This window comes from Phragmites australis, chromosome 18, assembly GCF_958298935.1.
Source record: "Phragmites australis chromosome 18, lpPhrAust1.1, whole genome shotgun sequence".
Taxonomy (NCBI): domain Eukaryota; kingdom Viridiplantae; phylum Streptophyta; class Magnoliopsida; order Poales; family Poaceae; genus Phragmites; species Phragmites australis.
In genome coordinates, this window is record NC_084938.1 from 2,679,689 (window position 1) to 2,701,632 (window position 21,944).

At 43.1% G+C, this 21,944-nt stretch overlaps 2 protein-coding genes across 2 annotated transcripts; one reads left to right on the forward strand and one right to left on the reverse strand.

The window, feature by feature from the left end:
- The first annotated feature begins 825 nt into the window (after positions 1–825).
- Positions 826–7,806, forward strand: LOC133898420 (LRR receptor kinase BAK1). Its single transcript, XM_062339108.1, has 11 exons — positions 826–1,229; positions 2,883–3,015; positions 3,097–3,168; positions 3,700–3,843; positions 4,675–4,746; positions 4,829–4,900; positions 4,982–5,094; positions 5,598–5,732; positions 5,812–6,153; positions 6,273–6,667; positions 7,021–7,806. The coding sequence occupies exons 1-11, from the start codon at positions 1,139–1,141 to the stop codon at positions 7,333–7,335; spliced, it is 1,884 nt and encodes a 627-aa protein (XP_062195092.1). The 5' UTR covers positions 826–1,138; the 3' UTR covers positions 7,336–7,806.
- A 9,627-nt stretch (positions 7,807–17,433) lies between these two features.
- LOC133898837 (uncharacterized) lies at positions 17,434–20,735 on the reverse strand. The gene is made up of 6 exons (XM_062339610.1): positions 20,504–20,735; positions 20,237–20,369; positions 20,023–20,126; positions 18,976–19,147; positions 18,746–18,886; positions 17,434–18,666 (listed from the first exon to the last, which is right to left on the reverse strand). The coding sequence occupies exons 1-6, from the start codon at positions 20,563–20,565 to the stop codon at positions 17,725–17,727; spliced, it is 1,554 nt and encodes a 517-aa protein (XP_062195594.1). The 5' UTR covers positions 20,566–20,735; the 3' UTR covers positions 17,434–17,724.
- Between the last annotated feature and the right edge of the window lie 1,209 nt (positions 20,736–21,944).

Below are 21,944 nucleotides of genomic sequence, written 5' to 3' on the forward strand. Positions count from 1 at the left end.
TCCACACAAACCACCTTGACAGCTCCTACCTTTTCTTTTTCAAAAACTTTTTCTCTCACATCTTTTCTTTTTTAAAAAGTTTTCTATAAAACTTTTTCTGTGAAATTTTTTGAGGATTTTTTTAAATAATAGCTTAAAACTTAAAAAAAAAGATTGTGAGAAATTTATTTAAAAAAAGTTAATAAAAAATTTGTATCCAACCATTAAGTAAAAATCCTGTAAACCAACTCGCGCAGTCGCATCGCATATAGTTAGGTCATCTTCAGCAGCTACCTTAAATTTTCATCCTCAAAATACTATTACAGCATCTCCTATCACTATTACAGCATCCCTTATTTTTTTTATCTCCAGCAGCTACCACATTTCCTACTGTCTACTCCTCTTTTTCACTCTCCGGTCCGCTGCCAGCTCTATAAACAGTATTGCTACAGTATATCACTAGATATAGATCCAGCTAGATATGATTCCAGGCTACAGTACCCCGCAAAAACACCGCAAAAATACCGTAGTACTGGATTCTGCAAATTTAGAGCGACTGATGGAGTCAGCCTTAGCTACTCGCGTGCAACCGTGAAACAGGAATTTTGCCGCAGAGACCAAGGCGACGCCTCCTTTGTCTGCTTCCGGAGCAAGGGGGCCTCCCCGTTCCGTTGACTCTGCTCCGTTCCGTTCCGTTCCGGCACCGCAGCCGCAGCCGCAGCCGCAGCCGCAGCGCCACCGGGTCGTCCTCCTCCATTGGCTGCTAATCTCACTCGGCTCTGACTCCTAAACCCACCCTGCTTAAACAAAACGAAATCAGAGAGGAGCTTTAGCTATCTAGCTTAACCCCCATTCCCCACCACCCGTGTCTCATATCGCAACCGCAATAAAAAAAAAGGAGTCGTCGAAAAGCGAGAGGAAAGGGGATCGATTCGGGGAGATCGAGCGAGAGGAGAGCTCCAAAAGGCGAGGCGGGGGAGGAGGGCGGAGCGCACGCGAAAGCTGCCGCCCGGATCATCGCCCTCGTTCCATCTGCCGCGGCGGCGGTGTGGGTGCTTGGCCGCTTTCCTGCTCCCGAGGAGGCCGGGCCCGATCCGGCGGGAATGGCGGCCCGAGGCGGGATCTAGGGGCGGCGGAGGTGGGAGTTAGTCGCGCGGCAATGGCGGCGGCGGCGCGGCGGTGGGCGATGTGGGCGCTGCTGCTGCTGCGGCTGCTCCACCCGGCCGCGCGCGTGCTCGCCAACATGGAAGGTGGGTGGGTCGCTCGCTCGCTCGCTTCCTTCGCTTGCCTTGCCTTGGCTTGCCGCGTTGCTCCGTCTGCCGGCGGGGTTTCCGGGTGCTTGCCCTGGCTTCCAATGGCTCGCCGCCTGCTTGCTTGATTGCTCCCGTTTGACCTGTTTGGAGGGAGGCTGCGCCTTCACCGCTGTGTGCTGCGACCGCCAAGTGCACTTTGGGTTTTGTGTGTGCTGGTTTGGTTGGGTGCCCATTTCTGGGAGCGAGCGGGAGCGGTTTGCGAGTCATTTGCCCAACAAATTCGAATCCGTGCTGCTGCAAATTCGAGATATTTCGCAACTAGTTGAACAAATTCGTCCTATTTTGGCTGCAAACTCGTAGCTACCTTGTTATCTGAGACCCCCAAAGCTCAAGTGTAGTAACGTCGTTGCTGTTCACGCGTTCCTTTGCGTTCGGTTTGATTCGTATTCCCCTCTGATTTTGTGGTGTCTTCTCTCCCCCCCCCCCCCCCCCCCATAATCAAACGGCGGAGTGTCGAGACCGCCCAGTTCTGGGGTTTCTGCTGTGGTCTTGATGCGCGCTATCGATTATTACTGTTGCATTCAATTGCTTCTCTAGATTCTGCTTCATGCTTGCTATGGTCTGATCTGCTCGGGCGACGTTGGTATAGCCACCTTCTTGGTCGTTAGGTTTGATTACGACGTCTCCTGACGTGGTTTTGTAGTTTCAGGATAGGTCGTGTTTCTATTTGGTGCCTGGGCTATTTTCAGGTGGGCCTGTGTTTGGATATGCTACTCAGAGAGAGTTATTCGTTCTCGTATGATTTGCTTGAGGGCTGAGGCTGGCTGGTTTGCTCTTGCTTTCCAGTTGCTGATTCCTGGGATTGACTAGGACTTCACATGATGTGCTTGTGTTGCTGTTTACTTGTTTCGGGCGCCGATAGGCTCAAGCTGATGGTGCTAGTTCGAGTTAGGATTGGTTGTTTGTGCTAGTTGGGTATTGGATGATGCTCATGTGGGCCTCTGGGTTATATTTTGTTTTTTGGTTCGGAGCAGAGCGTTTTATCCACCACCAGAATCGGCAGTTGTCTTGCCGAATTGTTGCTAGGATATAGTTCAACGAATGAGAGAGCATTGTTTTAATTCTGAAATATGAAGCTGAAGTTTCAATTGTCCAAAGGTGCATTAGAGTAGTTTATATGGAGACCAAGTTGGTGCTCCAACTTTATTTATTTCTGCGATTTGTTGATAGTTTGTCTTACTTGATGTTTGCTTTCTATATAAAGGACATTTTAAAACTTATTCACTTGTTTCTGTCATTGTTTGGATGTTCTAGTATATGTGCCATGTAATGACACATTGAGATCATTTTGTGCCAAATGCCATTAGCTATGAGTACTAAGGGAATACAAGTTGATTTTACTGTTTTGATTTTGTGTTTGATGACGTGGGATTGTTTCATGTTTCTTCATATTCATACCATAATCTTTTGCAATCTAAATCCTAAAAGGAACATTATCTGCTACAACCTACAAGTCTACAACTTCACTGATTATTAGTTCTATCCTTTGCTCCCTTGGATGACATTTCTGACAAGAGAACTTAGACTCCTAGGTTTGGTTTGTTTAAACTTTATTTGTCAGCTGTTCATTGTTCATTCTGTTATTGACAGGTGATGCATTGCATAGCTTAAGGACTAACTTAAATGATCCTAATAATGTTCTGCAAAGTTGGGATCCGACTCTGGTCAATCCGTGCACATGGTTTCATGTTACCTGCAATAACGACAACAGTGTTATCAGAGTGTAGGTTCACTTTTTTCTCAAATATGCAGCAACAATTATACCTGTTTATGTTTCGTAGTGAAATATATCTAAGTTTCACAGGGACCTTGGAAATGCTGCACTGTCAGGAACTTTGGTCCCACAGCTTGGCCAGCTCAAAAACTTGCAGTACCTGTAAGTTCTCATCCTTTGCTAAGTTTTGTAATACCATACCCATACTGACTGCAGGTGGTGGAAGATTCTATTATCTTTCTTATCTTATAAGTTAGATGAAAACATTTCATATATAAACGCTCATGTAAAGAAATCTTATGTTCAGAATTTTTATTTCTTTTCACGTAATGAATGCTTCACTAGGATGTTGTTACATTGATGTAAATAGGGTTAAACTAGAATGTCTAAATACTGTATGATGCTCAGATCAAGCGTCATATGTTCATAATATGTAAAACATACATCTTCTTATCAAGGTAACTAACTGGCACATCCGATCTTTAAATAACGCGCATTATAATATATGGCTTGATATCAAATGGCAATGTTGCTGTTATTATTGGCCGTAATAACAGTAATGTTCACTGCCTTCAGTGACCACATCGATCAGTTACTGTGGCATCTCATAAATCAGTTACTTTTAGGGGATCTTGGTCTATTTTTTCGTTTTATTGTTATAAAATTAGTCACTGGCTTCATATTTTTATGCAGAGAGCTCTACAGTAACAACATCAGTGGCACTATACCTAGTGAACTTGGAAATCTCACAAACTTGGTCAGTTTGGATTTGTACCTGAACAACTTCACCGGTCCAATACCGGCTTCATTGGGGAACCTATTGAAGCTACGTTTCCTGTGAGATTTCTGCATTGACTATCTCTACTATTCACTGTTGAGTAGGAAACTAGGAACCTGTTAGAGTAGGAATGTTGTGGCTGTACACAAGCTAGATCCATCTCAATACATCATCGGTCACTTCATATCTTCAATACAATTTTCCCAAGGAGATTTTCTTGGACATTGGACATGTCACTTAGCTACATACATATTAGCTTGTTAGTATCCCTGACATGCCAGCTCTATTAGTTGGAATCATTATTTTTGAATGCTCATGGATGCAGACACTTTGTTAAATACAGGTTAATAACACAGCTATCTGGGGTCCCATTGGAAGAAATTTGATTTTCCGTGATAGAGTTGCTGTTCGTGGCAACATTGAGTGATGCCTTGTGTTGAAACTGATGAGTCTTACTGTATAGTAAGATTAGTTTTGTTCAACCATTTTACTTGATATCAACCAGAGAAATAAGCACTTGCATATATTTTTTGTCAAGTAACTACCCACGTTTTTTCATTGCTTGAACACATTTACCAGCCATCATCTTAAAGGAAACATAATATATGTGTACTCTGAATAAGAAGTTGATTTTGTTTGATTAAGCTTTCCCTGGTTGTCTTTTCTGTGAACTTGCTTACATAATATAGCTATATGTCATGCTACTGTTTGCTAGGCAATAGATGTTTTGCTACTTGACATCAGTTTCTGATGTTTACAGGCATCTATCATGTTGTTAGGTTTCCAGAATAGAATTTATTATAATTCGTAAGGAGTCTTTATCATGTTTATTTCATTATTTGTGGATGTTACTAATTTGGCACATCTTTGAATTTTTGTGGTGAGGATAGGCGTCTTAACAACAACAGCCTTTCAGGTTCAATTCCAAAGTCATTAACTGCTATCACTGCTCTCCAAGTTCTGTAAGTATTTGTTTCTCAGTTTACACCCTTTCCTTCTGTGATTTTGATTACTAAATGTTCAATGCAAATTAAACGTTCCTAGGGATCTGTCAAATAATAATTTGTCTGGAGAAGTTCCATCAACTGGTTCCTTTTCATTATTCACCCCTATCAGGTAAAGCTAGAGTTTTAGTTGACAATTTCACCTTTTTTGAGCCTTGATGCTTCTGCTATTGACACTTGTCTATTTTTGCAGTTTTGCGAACAACCCAAACTTATGTGGACCTGGCACAACGAAACCTTGCCCTGGTGCTCCCCCCTTTTCTCCACCTCCTCCATACAACCCTCCAACTCCTGTGCAGTCACCAGGTGATTTATTCAGATTCACTACTATTAAGTCCATGTAAATATTTGAATTCAATAGGACTTATCCTACTTTACTCTTTCATCTAAGTGGCGCCCTAATTGGGATTTGTGCACTCACAAAAACAAGTATAATGTTGTGGTGGCGGGAGAGCACTATCTATATTGAATGCATTTTTAGTCGACACATTACAGGGGGGAGGGGGGTTGCACTTTTTCCTTAAAATTAAGTTAAAAATGTTAATTCATATTAGGGAACCACTGCTTTACAAGTTTGCAATTATGGATCTGTGCTGCACTATTATGCTGTGAGTGAGTCTTCTGTGTTAACTTGCCATTGTGGGAGTAAGATGGGAAGCTACATGGCCTGTAAATCATTGGAACTATCAGAATCTTGTGGTGCAGCACTGAGTCAATACTCACTTCCTCCTTTTCTCTCCTATATTGGTATGGCAGTAATTTAGGGTAACGAATATATGATTTTGCTGCTGACTTCTAATTCTGTGCAGGGAGTAGTTCCTCTAGTACTGGAGCAATTGCTGGTGGAGTTGCTGCTGGTGCGGCCTTGCTATTTGCTGTTCCTGCAATTGGTTTTGCATGGTGGCGGCGCAGGAAACCACAAGAGCATTTCTTTGATGTACCTGGTAAGTATTCAACAGCAGAAGGAGAATTACTTGGAGAATAACATTGAATCAACTTAATGTGAGATTTCTAATGTGGCAGCCGAGGAAGATCCAGAGGTCCATCTTGGCCAGCTTAAAAGATTTTCACTACGAGAACTACAAGTTGCAACAGATGGCTTCAGCAATAAGAACATTCTTGGAAGAGGTGGATTTGGCAAAGTCTACAAAGGAAGGTTGGCAGACGGTTCATTAGTCGCTGTTAAGAGACTAAAGGAGGAACGGACACCTGGCGGGGAACTACAGTTTCAAACAGAAGTTGAGATGATTAGTATGGCTGTACACAGAAATCTATTGCGTCTTCGTGGATTCTGTATGACACCAACAGAAAGGTTGCTTGTGTATCCATACATGGCTAATGGGAGTGTTGCATCACGTTTAAGAGGTACTCTGTCCTGTTTACTCCAATCGTCAGCCTTCTCTTTGTATCTTTCAGTTTGTTATACTATTTTAACAACAATATCAGACTGTAAAAACATTTAGCACTTTGGTTTTATTTTGTAGAACGGCCACCATCTGAACCTCCGCTAGATTGGCAAACAAGAAGAATGATTGCATTGGGTTCTGCCAGGGGCCTGTCCTATTTACATGATCATTGTGATCCAAAGATTATACATCGTGATGTCAAAGCTGCGAATATTTTATTAGATGAAGACTTTGAAGCTGTAGTGGGGGATTTTGGTTTGGCCAAACTAATGGATTACAAGGATACCCATGTAACTACTGCTGTTCGTGGGACAATCGGCCACATCGCACCTGAATATCTTTCAACAGGAAAATCCTCTGAGAAGACTGATGTATTCGGTTATGGAATTATGCTTTTGGAGCTTATTACAGGGCAACGTGCCTTTGATCTTGCTCGCCTTGCCAATGATGACGATGTCATGCTGCTTGACTGGGTACTTGACTAATGCCATTTCCTCAGTTTAAATTGCAATTAGATATTCATGCCTTTTTTAGGATTGATACTGTGTTGGTGTTGGATGCTCACTTTTGATATACAATTGTCAAAGATCTGTCAATCACTTCATCCAATAACAAATGATGCTTCAGAAGGGTCTAAGAAAGAAGGCATTCTTTCTGAATTGATACATTGTTTACAGCTAAACTAAGCATATGATTGAGCAGCATGTCTCTGGAACATTCTTCTATTTGTGAACATCTTGATTTTGCTTGTACAGGAGTTGCTTTGTTGTGATGAAACACCTGTTTTGACTGGCATGTTAATGGTGAGTTTATGTGCTTTGTGCAGGTCAAGGGATTACTCAAGGAGAAGAAATTGGTGACGTTGGTTGACCCAGATCTACATGCCAACTACATTGACGTTGAGGTGGAATCGCTGATCCAGGTCGCGCTCCTTTGCACGCAGGGCTCACCAATGGAGCGGCCTAAGATGTCGGAGGTGGTGAGGATGCTCGAAGGTGATGGTCTTGCAGAGAGATGGGAGGAGTGGCAAAAGGTAGAAGTAGTACGGCAGGAGGTCGAGCTAGGCCCGCATCGAAACTCGGAGTGGATTCTTGACTCAACTGACAATCTTCACGCGGACGAGCTATCAGGGCCGAGGTGATGACAGCGCACTCATGACCTGCTGCTAATTATTGTATTTTGTAAGGGTAACAGCGATGTGTATCAATCATCCGAGTCGAATCCCCATTTGTTCATATCAATCGATGGGTGAAGATGTAGTCAGCCACAATGCGCTGGTGACATGTGATGCGCTCGACGTGTAATGCTCTCTTTCCTCCTTGATGCATCGCCATGGGCATCTTATGGTGGGAGGGCAGCAGATCCCAAGGAGCTAATGTCCTGTGCAATGGCTTCACCAAGGCACCGTGTGTTCAAAGGAGGTAGGGGTGGAGGTGATATGGCTATCTGCTGGGTATATGGTAATTGTTCTGACAATTGACATCTAACTATTTTGTACCAAATGTAAGGATGGAATCCGCGTAATCTTTTGTGTCTCCCCTCCTTTGGAAGGATCGGATGATATAGCTGTTCTATCTGCCAAAGGTCAATCTTAAATATCTGAATTGTAGCATTCTGATTGTTGCAATTATTATGTCTGGTAGTTATCGAAGGGTGGGGATCCCAGTTTTAAATGGACATCTTCAGCAAGGTGATGAAATCATTCTCGCCAAAATCGTTCTGATGGTGATGATTGTTCATCGTAGGGTGAGGCTGCCTATGGAGATCAGATATGTCATCTTCCCTGAATTCACCTGTGCTCCTGTAAACTGTGGATTCCAATTTATTGCGCTTACCTTCCTCTTGCTCTGAAATCTGATCACGAATGCATGAACAACATTGTCTGAAATCTGATTTGAATAGCATGCGTGAAATGCGATAAATTCGCAGCAACATGATTAATACTAAAATCTTGCAAGATCAGAGTGTTTCTATTCATGCCTTCAGCTTCAGATCACAGTGCATCAAAGCATGAGCATTCGAATCAGACCGTTAGTTATGTAGGCAGCCTTCCATTGTACGGACGAGATCTTTTACTACCCCAAAACCCAACATCAAGAAAGGGTTCTATGGCTTGTGACCCCACCGCCGCAACCAGCCAAACGGCGACGTCGCTCCGCCACCCCATGCTCCTCCCCCGCGTCGCCCGCTCTGCGGGTAGCTTTCCCGCCTGCTCGACTGCTACGATTTTTGTGTTTTTATTTGCTTTTTGGCTAATCTCTTCTTCTCTTTGAGCCTTTGCAATCTTCTTATGCTAAGTGATATATTTTTGCTCTTTCTCGAGTTTTTGATCACTTGAATGAGCTTCTTATGCGATCTTCAAACCTTCTTTTGTTTTTTGTGATGTTGTTAATGCACTCATCAAAAGTAAGATTGAGAAACCAAGTTGAGATGTTCCTTGATTTATCTTGTGTGATGAGTTATTGATGTTTGTGTGGCTTTTGTTGGTTAGCATATGCATGGTTATATACTGCAATATTGATTTTGTCTAACCAAAGTTGAAAAGAATTGGAGTTTGTATCGTTGTCTCGGTGCAGGAAGCTTACACTCACCGGATAGTTCAGTGTAAGGGTTTTTGACCTCACCAGATAGTTTGGTGTATGGTAGATGTAAGCACCGGAGCTTTTCAGCGCAGAGGCAGAGAAAATTTATTCACCGGAAGGTCCGGTGTGGGCGAGAGTGAGCACTTGACTAAATTTTCTAGAGAATGATGCAAATGTGAAAGTCTGGTGTGGTAGCCTCACGGATGGTCTGGTGTGTGCACAAGTGATCACCAAAGGCTTCACCTGATAAAGATTTCCATATAGTTTGAAAAACTAAGTTACAGCGATGATATACTCACCGGATGGTTCGGTGATGGGTGTGTGAATACCGGAGAGTATCGCCGAAGCCTTTCAGTTTTGAGGCAAATGTTGAGGTGTTCACCGGATTGTCCGGTGTTTAGATTTTATGATCACCTGACTAATTTTTACAGAGAGGAATGCAAACTGGGTTCCAGTGGAGTTGTACTCATCAGATGGTCCGGTGTTGCACTGGTGTGAACGCCGGACCATCCGGTATTCACATTTTTGTTACGTCTGATCTTTTTCAACTTGATTTCGATTTGAACTAACATGTGATGATGTTATATGGTTCTGGAGATGCATGTTTGCTGATCTTATGGTGTGTAGGTGATTGGTGTAATTTGATGATCGATGGTGGGTGATCGGGGTTAAGCGGAGTGCTTAGTGTCGGACGATCAAGGAGGTCGGGCGGAGTCAAGGATAATCCTAGCGGTACACGTGGAGGTCAAGTAAGACAAGAAATAAAGGTTGATGAAGGCGACGTGTTGACAAAGTCAAACGAAGGGGATGCCGGTGCAAGTGACAAAACGATCCGAGGGATTGAGAGCGGGACAGACTTGCCAGCGGTCAAGATCGCAAGATGGAGGATACGCGTCATCATCAGAGCGCTTGCTTTAGGTAAAAGTAAGTGGCGACTAGTCACGCTTTGAGAAGTGTGCTAGGGTTTCACGGTTTGGCCTCAAAACCGTGGGAGGACTAGAGGCCCACGTGGCATTATCACGAAGCTTGCGTCGAGGTGAAGCCAAGTCGTGAAGGCGCTACAGTCGTCCGATGGATAGTGGAGAAAATAGATCAAAATACCCCCGATGGTATGTAGAAGTGTACTACAAGAGAGGGGTATTTTGAGAAGAAAACTTAGGAGTCAAGTTTTCTAGGCTATAAATAGAGGGGTATGGCTAGTCGGGAAGTGCTCCTCTTGAGCCATCCACATGAGAACCTTGTGCTGGGTTTTAGAGGAGAGAGAGAGGAGTGCTTAGCCTATGTAATATGTGAGAGTTTTGAGAGATAAATCTTTGTAATCTGTCTAAAATAGAGTTGATCTCTTTGAGTAATTAATTTTAAGTTTTTGCATATGCTTGAATTCCACTTCTTCTAGTTTCCTTCTATTTGTTCCCTTGCAAGTTTGCAAGGTCTTGGTGTTTTGTTGTTGATTTTTGTTTTTCTTTTTAAGTTGAATTTTCAACACTTTAGGAAGTTATTTTTCTTGATGCTAGAGGCATAGAATTCACATACACATGCATATGTGATGGGGTTTTGAATTTCTTTGCCTCTAGACCATCATCTTAGAGAGTTTACTTGCCCGATGATCTTGTCTCTGTTTCGTCCATCTTCAAAGTTGCGAGCGTTTAGGTACAAAGACATATGGAATGGTTTTTAATAGAACATATGGTTCATATTTTATCCGTGGAGTCATATTGCCTTGAAATTTTTCATCTTGCTTTGTCTCTCTGAGTATTTTTGCTTCTGCTCAAGGTTTGAGGTGCGCTGGGTGATTAAAAATAAGAGAAGATCATCTATTTCGCAAGAAATTATTGAGGCGCCTATTCACCCCCCTCTAGTCGGCACTTTCGATCCTACATCCATTGATGTAACAAAACTTTAATGCTTCTTACAGATTGTGTTGGTTCTCTTTGATTAGAAAAGTTCATTGTAACAAAATCCTTGTGTTTCTTCAAAGCAAAACCGTCTATGTGAATACACTTGTAAGCAGTTAAGCATTACTTTCAATTCTTAGCAGAGAATTATTCATCAATTGAACTTTTTTTCAAAAGGTGGCAAGAGCATTGCCAGTATTGTATTAGAAGGAAAAAAGGGAGACAAAATACAAAATGTTTTGGGAGTTTATGTACAAAGGAGAAGCTTTTACAGCCTCAACCACACTCCACACTCCTATTTAAGGTTCTATGACAGCATTTGCACCCGCCACTTTTCAGATGGGTGATTAGAACCCGTCCTGAGCTTTGTGTGACAGCCAATCTTTGCTGGTGGACATCTTCTTTTGTCCTTGCTGCAACCTGAATATGCAGGAGATCATGGTGTTGAAAAATTCTTATATTTCTTTCTTTCCATATGTTCCACCATAAGTAAAAGACATTCCCATCAAAAGCTTTTCTTTGTTACCCGTTTGTCTTTTTTCTTGCTTTGATCCACCATTGCTTAACTGAGCATGCCTATGTGAGATCTGGGAGGTTTTGGAGGTCGAACCATGTAATAAGCTCCTTCCGCACCTCTTTTTTGAAAGTGCATTCTTTGGCAAGGTATTTTTGTGTTTCATCTATTGTTCTACAGAGCTGACAAGCTTGATCGTGCAACCATCCCCTCTTTGCCAAGTTGTTGGATGTTAGGATCTTATTTTGCAAAAGAATCCATGCGAAGAATTTGCACTTTGGTTCAGTTGCCGCTTTCCAGATTGGCATCTTGTCGGGGCTGCACACTCCTTTGGAACTGTATGTTGTATGCACTCTTCGTGGTATACTCACCATCCCTCTTCCATCGCCATATTATTTTGTCTGGCGTCTCTTGGTTGCTTGAAACACCTTGGATGTCCTCCCATAGGTTGATGAATTGTGTCAGTTCTTCATGGCTAGTAAGTTGTCCCAAGTTTCGGATCTATCATTGGTATGTGATTGCCCGCTGTACAGTATCATTTTTTCCTCGGGACTTCACAAATAAGTCTGGCCCCAAGTTCTTTGGCACTCATCCTCCCAGCCACCTTGAGTGCCAGAAAGGTGTTGAAAGTCCATTTCCTAGTGTCACAGTTGTTGAGGCATGAAAGTCCATTGCCTAGTGTCACCTTGGAGGTCTGAAATCCCAAGGCCACCCAATTCTTTTGGTTTGCATACAGTTCGTCAATTGACGAGGCAGTGCCCTCCATGCATTTTTTTGGTTCGTCTCCTCTCAAAAGGAAACCCCTATGAATCCGATCAATCTTTTTTGTGAGCCATTTCTGCAAGGAGAATACAATTAGATGGTATATTGGTTGTGAGGATAGGACTATTTTGATTAATGTCTCTCTTGCTGCAGTTGACATCAATTTTCCTTTCCAATCGGGCAAACAACCTCCAATTTTGTGAAGGAGCAGCTGAAACTCTACCCTTCTCGGTTTGCTCGTGTGTAGTAGTAGTTCTAAGTACTGGTCTGGAAATTCTTTCATTTGGTCTAGGAACTCCTGGAAAAGTTGTCCCATTGCAATCTCTTCACCACGAATGGGAAAATCTCGGTTTTGACCATGTTTGTGACCAGCCCTGAATATCTTCTGAAAAACTTGAGTATTTCACTAAGGGCCAGTAGCTCGGACCTGTTGTGGTTTGCTAAAATTGCTACGTCCTCTGGGTAAAGAGAGCATATCAGATTTGTTGTTCTCAGTAGTATAGGTTGGAAGATGTTACATTGGGCTGCTAAGTCGATCATTCTCTGGAGTGGATCAATTGCTAGGATAAAAACATCGGTTATAGGGGGCCCCCCTGTCTTAGCCCCCTCGCATGTCGGATATTCCTCCCCGGTGTGTCATTTAGTAGTACTTGGGATGATGATGTTGCAAGGATGGCCGCGATTCAATTTCTCCACTTTGTCCAAACTCCAGAGCTTGCATGACCTCCAGGAGATATGCCCAATTGACCGAATTAAACACTTTGATATGTCTAGCTTGATGAAGAGAGTCGATTGTTTTCTTCTATGCAATTCTCTGATCACATTTTGCATGAAAATGAAATCACCGTGTATATATGCATCTCTTTTTTATGAACGTACTTTGGCTATCAGACACTAGGTCCCTTAATCTTGGTGCCAGCCTATTTGATAGCAATTTGGTGATTATCTTTGATAGACTATTGATCAGGCTAATGGGTCTGAAGTCTCCTACTGTCATGGCCTCCGTTTTCTTTGGTAACAGGAGTATGTTTGCATTGTTGACAATTTTCATCTTTGCTGATTTCAGGCTATAGAAGTCTTGTATGGCTGCCACTAGATCATTTTTTATTACGTGACAACACTTTTTGTAAAAAAAGACCTATGTAGCCGTCAGGTCCTGGCGATTTTTGCACTGGTATGGAATTGATCAACACTTGAATTTCTAGCTCCTCGAATGATTCCTCTAACTCAGAGGGGTATGCCTATTGGTATCCAAGATTTTCCCAATTTATGGAAAGTTCTCTCTGTTTGGGGTTGCTCAATTGGCCAAGAAAATGTGTGTATAGTTCTGTCTCTTTCTGCTATTGTGAGATCGTCATGCCTAAATATGTTTGTAACATTTGGATGAATTGATTCCTACTTATCGAATTTGCTCTTATTTGGAAGAACTTTGTGTTGGCGTTCGCTTCCCTAATCCAGATCAACCTTGAATGTTGTCTTGCCCAGGACTTTTAAATGGCCGCTAGTCCCAGTGCTTTGTCTTTGAGGTATTTCCTGAATGATCTCTCATCTTCTGTTAAAATTTTACTTTCTTGAGCCACATCTAGTCTAAAGATACTTCTTGCATGATGGCTAGCCTGAGTTTGACATCACCAATTGTTTGCCTCGCCCATTGTTTGATTTCTTTTGTCGTTCTATTTAGTTTAATATGCAATCTCAATAGCGCATCTTTCTGATTCACTTGTTGATTCCATGTTGTTTGTACCAGCTCCATAAACTCAGGCATTGATGTCCAATAAGCTTCAAAGCGGAAGGCTCTGTACGTGCTATGTGGAACCTCTCCTGGCATAAAGAGCGGGCAATGATCTGATCTTATTATGGCCATGGCACGAAGGTCTGCGCTTGGGAAGAGGAGGTCCCACTCAGTGGAGCAAAAGAACATGTCGATCCTGGTTAATGTGGGGTTGTCTTGTTCATTTGATCATGTGAATCGTCTACCCCGTAGTTTGATTTTTTTGATTTGTAGCTCATCAATAGTCCTCTTAAACTTGCCCATAATCCTCCGATCCAACCTATTATTACTTTTGTCCTCCGCCTTATAAATCTAATAGAAATCTCCTAGTATTAGCCATTCGGGCTTCATCGATGTCTTTAGAGTGTCAGACAACTTCCTGGGTGAGGGACCTTTCCAACTGAAGTTTGGTTCTTTTTTAGGTTTGGAGTACTTGGTTTCCTTCTAGACCCCTAATTTGTTAGTTCTCTAGCATCTGAAAACATGGCTAATAGGTGTTGGTGACCAGATGGTTGGCCGGAATGGCCCATACAAAGCATCGACCAATGACTCTTACTGACAACTGACAAACAAACAACTAACATAGGGTACATCATGACTGGAGACATGGTGAGTTGCATAATGGCAAGTCTTCTACTACTTGCTCAGTCCTTGACTGGCTTAGGCTTCCCCGATCCTCCCGTCGCTGGTGCAACTCTTCTTGTCTTTCTGTTCTTCCTCTAGCTGCCCTTCTCTACAAGGGCCTTGATTGCATCCATGGCCCCCTTGGTCAATGGCCTCTCAAAATGTTGCATGTAATCAGAGAGTAAGTCGTCAGATTTGTTAGGTGAAAGATTGGCAAATTTCTTTGCCAGGGTGTCTTTTGCCATCTTTCAGGGTCCTCGCCCTCGTGTTTCTCTGGCCTTCTTTGCCAGCCGATTGCTTCGGCATTGAGGTGTCTGGGGGTTGTGTTCTGTAGGAGTGTTTGCTTGTATCTCATTTGTGGTCGGTGCATTGCCTAAAATGGGTGGTTCTAGTGGCTTATCGATAAATTGAATGAATTGTTCAATTTGGTGTACCTTTGTGTTGTTCTCTGCAACGATTTGGCAGCCCCTTCCCTTTGTGTCCCACTGTAGTGGTCTATAGCATCCCGGCATGGCCTTGTCACCTGGGACCAGATTGATCTACTTCTGTGGTGCCTTGTCCCCTTCTCCTCGATCCCCATCGTCATCTTCATCTCTGTCTCACATGTAGTGTTGAGAACTTCTGCAATCTTGCGTCAGCGGGTCTGGCTCTGGCATCAATTCTTCTCCGATGTGAAGCACCCCATAGTGCCAGATGAACTCCCTGTGTCTCTTCCTATTGGGGTCATAGCGGTTTGGCGGCGTGTCAAATAGGAAAGAGAGGTCCTCAACAATCACTTGATATAGGATAAGCTTGTGCATGAGGCTATTCTTGACATTTGTTGGTTCTTCATGGTGGATATTCACTTGAGACAGAGGGGATGAAAATAGAGGTAGTTCCTCATTTCCCTGAGTCTTCCTTAAATACAGCTCCCTCTTCAGCTTGGATTCTTCCGTTTGGTGGGGAGTAATAATAAATGTGTTAAGAGGCTTCCTGTTCTCCTTACTCCACCAGAACTTTTCTTTTACCGTACGCCAACCTTCATTGTGCTTGATCTCACCATGCCTTACTTGAGCCATGTGCTCTGCATCTGCACTCAATTTCTGTGTAGCTTCATAAGCGTAGAACGTGGGAGGTAGGTTGAAGCTGACTGATTTTTGGCCTGGGCAGTGAATGCTTGCCTTCTCTTGAGTTGTTTCCGTTGATTTCGGCCCTTCTTGCTCTGTAGCTTGAATTCTATGAGAACTAATGTGATGCTTGCCTACTGAGCTTGAATTCTGATAGTCGCAAGCCCTCTTGCTACAGCGCTCGAGACACTCACTGCCCCCCTCTGCCTGGTAGGGGTTGATGACTTGTTTGGGGTGGCGCACTCCATCCGTTGTAGTTCAGACAAGACGGTGGCTCGCTGGCCCTGTCCGTTGACGAAACAAATTTTCCTGCGCAAGCGGATCTACGGAGATCGGCTCTCCTGGTAGTGCCGATTGTGCAACTGGGGCCTCATTCATGTGCCCCTGATCCACCGTATCTTTGTTGCTGTGGACGGGATACCTCTTTGTGGCATTTGAATCGACTGCACCATCTATCTGGTTCGTCGGATCTGGCTCTTCCCTGTCTTCCGCCTGCTAGAGATCTAGGGTCTCGGCGATGAACTCCTCCGCTTCTTGTGGAGAGAACACAGTTGTCGACAAAACTACTGGTGATGGGATCTGGATGGGTGAGGTTGGGGCTTGGATTTGGCTGGGGCTTGTGGAAGTCATAGGGGATTTAGCTGGATTTTGGTGAAATTTTGTGGTGTTTGAAATGGGTTGGGTTGTGGCGGGGTCGCTTGTTCACGAGAGGGCTCCAACGGCTCCATTTTCAACGGTCGAATCGGTTCTTCATCAATTGAGCTTTCAAGTTATCAAGTATAGCAATAAAACTGATTACAAAAGGTTTTGAGATTCTACACAAAAGTACCTCAAAATATCTGTACAAAAAGTTTTGAGCTTCTACAAGGGGCAGAGGCATGCAACATGTTTTGGCACTGGCAATATCAGCCATTAAGAAAAAGAAATACATTGAAAAAAAATCGTATCTTCACATAACGAAGAAAAAAAGGCACCTAAAAATAGGACTCGCACCTGGCCATTCTACGGCGTCACGCGCAAGTCAATGTAGATTTTTCTTTTACACTTTTCTGAAAGGATCAAGAAATAACTAGACTAGAGCAATTTTATTATTCAGATTGATCAACGATTGACGAATGGATTATTATTTGATCAAAGAAGTTGACTAGTTCATTAAAACAGAATCCTTGAGTAATTGTATTTGAGCAAAGGACAAGCCGTCTAGAAAATTGTCTATTAAAACAGAATCCTTGTGTTGGTTCTCTTTGATCAAAACACTTCATTGTAACAGAATCCTTCTGTTTGATCAATGCAAAAACTGTCTATTGGGAATACACATGTATGCATCACCTTCGTTTGTTATAAAAAAAACAGAGAATCATTCATCAATTGCACCGCCAATCAGTACGGTTTCAATCTGTGATTTTGATAGAATTCTTTGACGAATTCATCTAGCTATATGCCCAGGCATCAGTCCAATTTGGATAGCAACTTAAAAAAATTATGATTCAACAAAAATTGCAAACAGAGCAAAGGTGCAAAGGTACATCATGTCCTCCACGCTGTTTCAACCATTGCCAGAAGGGAAAACTGCAAAAACCCCCCCAAAAGTCACTTGGATTTTGATTTTCCCCCCCAAAAGTTGTTTTGTTGCAAAAAGCCCCCCAAAAGTTTGACTTTGCAAAAAGCCCCCCAAAATTTTTTTAATGAATTTTTTGTGATTTGTTTTAAAAAATTTTGAATTTTTAGGGGTGTTTTTGCAACAAAATCAAACCTTTGGGGGTTTTTTGCAACAAAACAACTTTTGGGGGGGAAAGTCAAAATCCAAGTGACTTTTGGGGGGGTTTTTGCATTTATCCCTTGCCAGAAACAAGCACCGAGCGGAACAATTATACACCGACTTGGATATAACAGCAGCTCATAGTAACTGCTCCCTGAACGGCAACACACCGAGTGGAACAATTACCTTCAGGCAGAGTGCCACAACAGAATGACAAGGAACAATATTTACTAAAATTCAGCTCTTATTACCTGTAGTCTGTAGAGGTGGGGAAAAGTTTCAGAAAGTTGATAACGGTACCACACATTTACAATTTACAGAAACTGAACAAGGTGGGTAGTAACCTAATAGTAATGCACCAGCATCCTTTAGTCCTTTATGTATCAACTCAGCATACACAGAATTTTCCGGGCAACAACCAAATACAAGAAGAGGACCAAACAGAATTGAACAAGTGACATTGCAGAGACTTCAAGTTATGCTGAAGAATTCATTCGCAGACCACTGATTTCCACACTCAAGGTTTCGGTGGTGAGAACAGGTTAGGATAGGAGAAATATGGATCGTCCTCCAAAGATGATGACCTCTGCGGCACATGAGAAGGCACATAGTCTTGTGTATCATTGGTAAAGGAGTCCTGGTGATCAAATACTGGTTTCTGTGTCACCTCACTCTGATGATGGCTTTCCCTTTGGACACCATCGCTGTACTTATCATAAACCTTGGTATTCTTCTTTAGATCTGCAATGCGCAGTTGCGCAAGGTTTGCAGCAGCACGGGCTGCTGATGCAGCTCGCTCTGCTGAGTCAGCAGCTGTCTGAGCAGCAGATAATACATCGTCCAAGTCTATATTTGCCCCACTGTCAGTAGGAGAGGTTGTGTGTACCTGCTCTGGTTGTTTCGGGAACATGTAATCGGTAGGAGGTACTGGAGGTGGAGTCACTTCATCAATTTTCTTTGTGAAGATTTCTGGCTCTGTTGGCTTCACTGGAAGAGATGGAGAAGGTGGAGAAGGTGAGGGAATTGACTCTATTTTCTCCATCGAAGAAGTAGCAACAACTGGCGGTGGAGAGGCAAAAGGAATAAATTGCTTCTTCTCATTTGGCAAATCTGGTATATTTGACTGAGCAGATGGTGCAGAAACTAGATGTTCCAAACTTTTCATCTGAATCCTAAAAACACCATCGGCTGTTGGATTCTCTTCCAAGTCGGTAGGATTTGAAAACTCGTGAGGAACTGGCTGCGAGCTTTGAACATGTGGACCAATATCTGGGGTCAATGGCGCATCAGAAGGTGGATGAATTGCAGCTTTCGGGACTTCAGGCAAATCCAGTGACTCAGAACCAGTATCTGATTCGTAGTCTTCATCAGGCTGCTCCGTAGCACTTGCAGCTAGTGTTTCCTCATGTTTCTCCTTGGGAAGAGGCAGCGCGGAACCATTGAAGTAGGTCGGTCCATTCTAAGAAGGGAAATATTGTATCAAGTGAGATTCGAATTAATGAGCCAACCATGATTTCTCGTAAGTAAATATATATTACCAATAGATCTTCATGAGGTTTGAGAAATTCTGTCTCCGTCTCTGATGGATTCCAATCAACCTCATGCTCCTCAGCAATCTCCTTCAGCAGTTTCATCTTTGCATCAACAGGAGGAGGACGTATAGAAAGTAGTTCAATTATCTGCAGCAGTATTCGTTCTGATATGTTATGAACATTCAAACTACCAGATAACATGATTAAATTACTTCCAATTAAAAGTGTCGTATGACCTGCCGATTGACCCCACAATCTGGCATCAACTCTGAAGCTGCAGCAACAAACTCCTTCCCATATTTAGTTGCAAACATCATTTGAACTTGCATCAGTTCAGGCAGATCTGCACACCTTGGAGCAGCAAAACAGATACTGGATATTGCTTCTTTGAGATCTATAGGGCATTCCCTGAAGCAGACAAAACAACAAAGAAACACAAATCAGCCACGTTCATCTGCAAACCTACAGAAATATTGCAATAAGTTAATTACAGTTTTTGAGTCACAAAAACAGTATATCAATTTTTTCCAACTAATGTAGCCCTTTTTATTTAAGAGCTGGAATTAGAACCAGTGTTACCTTTATAAAAATTGCAGAGCAACAAAAAATATTATTAGTGACATCCTGGGAATTCAGAGTTTCAGACTATGCAACATTTGTCTCTAGAAAACAAACAAGGAATATAAGAATGCAGAGTGTATAAGAACGAAGATCATTTCTCCCTGTTGGGAAATGGACATAACAAACTAATGCTTAGGGTCAAAGTTTCTGCTAACATATTGTTTCAAACATACAAGTTGGCCTATCATGGAACAAACACAGACATATTCCTATATAGTGGTGAAGTACGATTAGGTATGACAGTTAGCGCTGTGACAAACTAATGCACTATACAAATACTAAAGAGAGCTACAATCTTAAAGTTAAATAATGGTTCCACTAGTGGTACGTCACGCTGAACCACAAATTAGCAACCAACCGATCACTAACCAGAGATTACAGTGAAGCCGGTACTAAAGTGGCCGTCTCAACACATCAAACTGAACACAACAAAAAAGCACCTTGAAAGTTCTTGGCCAACAAAAAATAAAAGCCAAACAAGTCACTAGGAATCCCAAGCAAGCGCTGCTGCTCCAGCACACTTTGCCATTTCTTGAGGAACAATGAAGCTACAACTAGTTGAGATTGTAATGCCCATGATCATTAGATCGACAATTGACCACTTAAACAAGCTAATAGCATCTACAGTTACGTGTTGTGATGGGATTAAGAGAGGAACGAACTTTTGCGCCTCGATGATGGGCAGGCGGACTGCGACAAGCTCGCAGAAGAGCTCGAGGATCTCCTGCGCGGCCATCATGTTCTCCTCCCGGATGATGTGCTCCACCTGCAGCCGCAGCAGCCAATTAGCCAAGCCAAAGTCCCCACCCAAGAAGGCAGGAATCAAAGCCCCACTCCAATCGAAGCAAATCCCCAACAAGAGAGGCTCCATCATACCCTGATTCGCGCGGTGGCCTCCTGCCCTGCGTCGAGGAGCTTGGCGATGTCCCTCCGCATCTGGCGCAGCTGCAGCTCCCGCCGGTTCCGCAGCAGCTTTATCCGCGGGACCGTCAGCTTCAGCAGCGTCTTGCTGCTCATCAACAGACAACACCAAACCCAATCAGAACCAGAACCAGAACCGAGCGGATCAAACCAAGAACCCCCCCCCCCCCCCCGCGTCCATCCTCCCTCCGAGATCCCAAGAAACCGCAGGTGCGCGCGTACCACTTGGCGCCGCGGAAGCCGCCGCCACCGCCCGCCCTGAAGAACGCGTCCAGCATCGACATGGCTCCCGGCTTCCGGTGCAGGGGGAAGGGGAGGGAAGTGGCCGCTCGATCGGGCGCCAAGCGAGGAGGTCCGGCCTGATCTTCTCTCGATGGAGACGATGAGATGGAGGAGCCGCGGCGGCGGGGAACATCCTGGCACCGACCTGCTCCACTGTGGGAGGGATCTGAACCGTCGATGCTGACACGTGGACGGAGGATAGGGCACTGGGAGAGGCTTAGCAGGGTGATTAACGTGGGGGTGCTTGGCGTTTGATTCCTGGAATGGATGGATTAAGCCAAGCCTCAGTAGCTTTCTTTGGCTTGCTTCGCTCGAAAGGAAACTATATTTTTCCATCTCAAGATCGGACGGCCAGGATGAGCCAAGTTCTTGGTGCTTTGGTTTTTTTTCTTTCGAGAAAACCGCAACGTGGTTGTATTGCATGTAGTACGGTACTTTACAATCATCGGGTAATATCATGTCGGTATACATTGGTATAATCTTCTACCAGGGTTATCACTTTGTTGTAGAAGTGTTACCATCCATATCCGTCGAGTCGGTCCTTATGGTTAGACGAGAATTATGTTTCTATCATAACTCAATCAATCATTCATCAGCGCTTCGGACAGAGTCTTTAACAACACATGATTGGCATATAACCAGAGTTAAATGCGAACTCAAACCCTAAGGTGTCCCCTTCCAACCTCTGTCCTCAACTTTCATTCCACAATTTCAGACAATTACTACACAAGTGATAACTCCATATTAATCTTAGCATGTAGTTCAAACCATCTAGCTAGTAGTTACACTTCTTGCTAGGTTTATACTTCCATTACTTTGGCTTGTGGATATGATGGCTATTTCATACAGTATAGTGATTTTGGTTCTTCTACCACATTAATCCAAGTGATCCTATGACCATAGCTATGACAAGGATAATTAATGCATGCAAAAAACAATCAATGAAATTATAGGCACTATATGATCGATTAGGGTGTGATTTGCCTTCTTGCTCAATGTTGGCGATGTTCTCCTCCCAAACCTTTGATCCACCTGGCGCGACCTCCTCTTACTCTATCGCGAAGAGAGAAACAACGGATAAGGTTAAGAACCTCAAAATGCAAAGAAACCAAATGAATAAACGAGGAGATGACGGAATCGATGAAATCCTAAGTAGGTTTGGATAAATCAAAGAACTTATATGTTGATACAGGAAACTCTAATTTAATTTAGAGAATAAGGTGAACATTGATACCGAGATGGTCTATTGGCTACTGCCATTGTACTAGAGAAATCCCTAAGTTTAATTTAGTTTCTGAAACGGCCATTGATGCTGGAGTAAAGAAAGCCTTAATTGATTTGGATATATATAAAGATGATCATTGATATCGGAATGGTCCTA

Bases quoted from the DNA above. Each gene is read 5' to 3' on its own strand.
- LOC133898420 (XM_062339108.1), top strand. From the start codon at position 1,139: ATGGCGGCGGCGGCGCGGCGGTGGGCGATGTGGGCGCTGCTGCTGCTG. The intron at 4,901-4,981 runs GTAAAGCTAGAG...CTATTTTTGCAG, and splicing joins TCATTATTCACCCCTATCAG to TTTTGCGAACAACCCAAACT. The intron at 6,668-7,020 runs GTACTTGACTAA...TGCTTTGTGCAG, and splicing joins ATGTCATGCTGCTTGACTGG to GTCAAGGGATTACTCAAGGA.
- LOC133898837 (XM_062339610.1), bottom strand. From the start codon at position 20,565: ATGTCGATGCTGGACGCGTTCTTCAGGGCGGGCGGTGGCGGCGGCTTC. The intron at 19,148-20,022 runs GTTCGTTCCTCT...TGTCTGCTTCAG, and splicing joins CCCATCATCGAGGCGCAAAA to GGAATGCCCTATAGATCTCA. The intron at 18,667-18,745 runs GTAATATATATT...TTCCCTTCTTAG, and splicing joins AACCTCATGAAGATCTATTG to AATGGACCGACCTACTTCAA.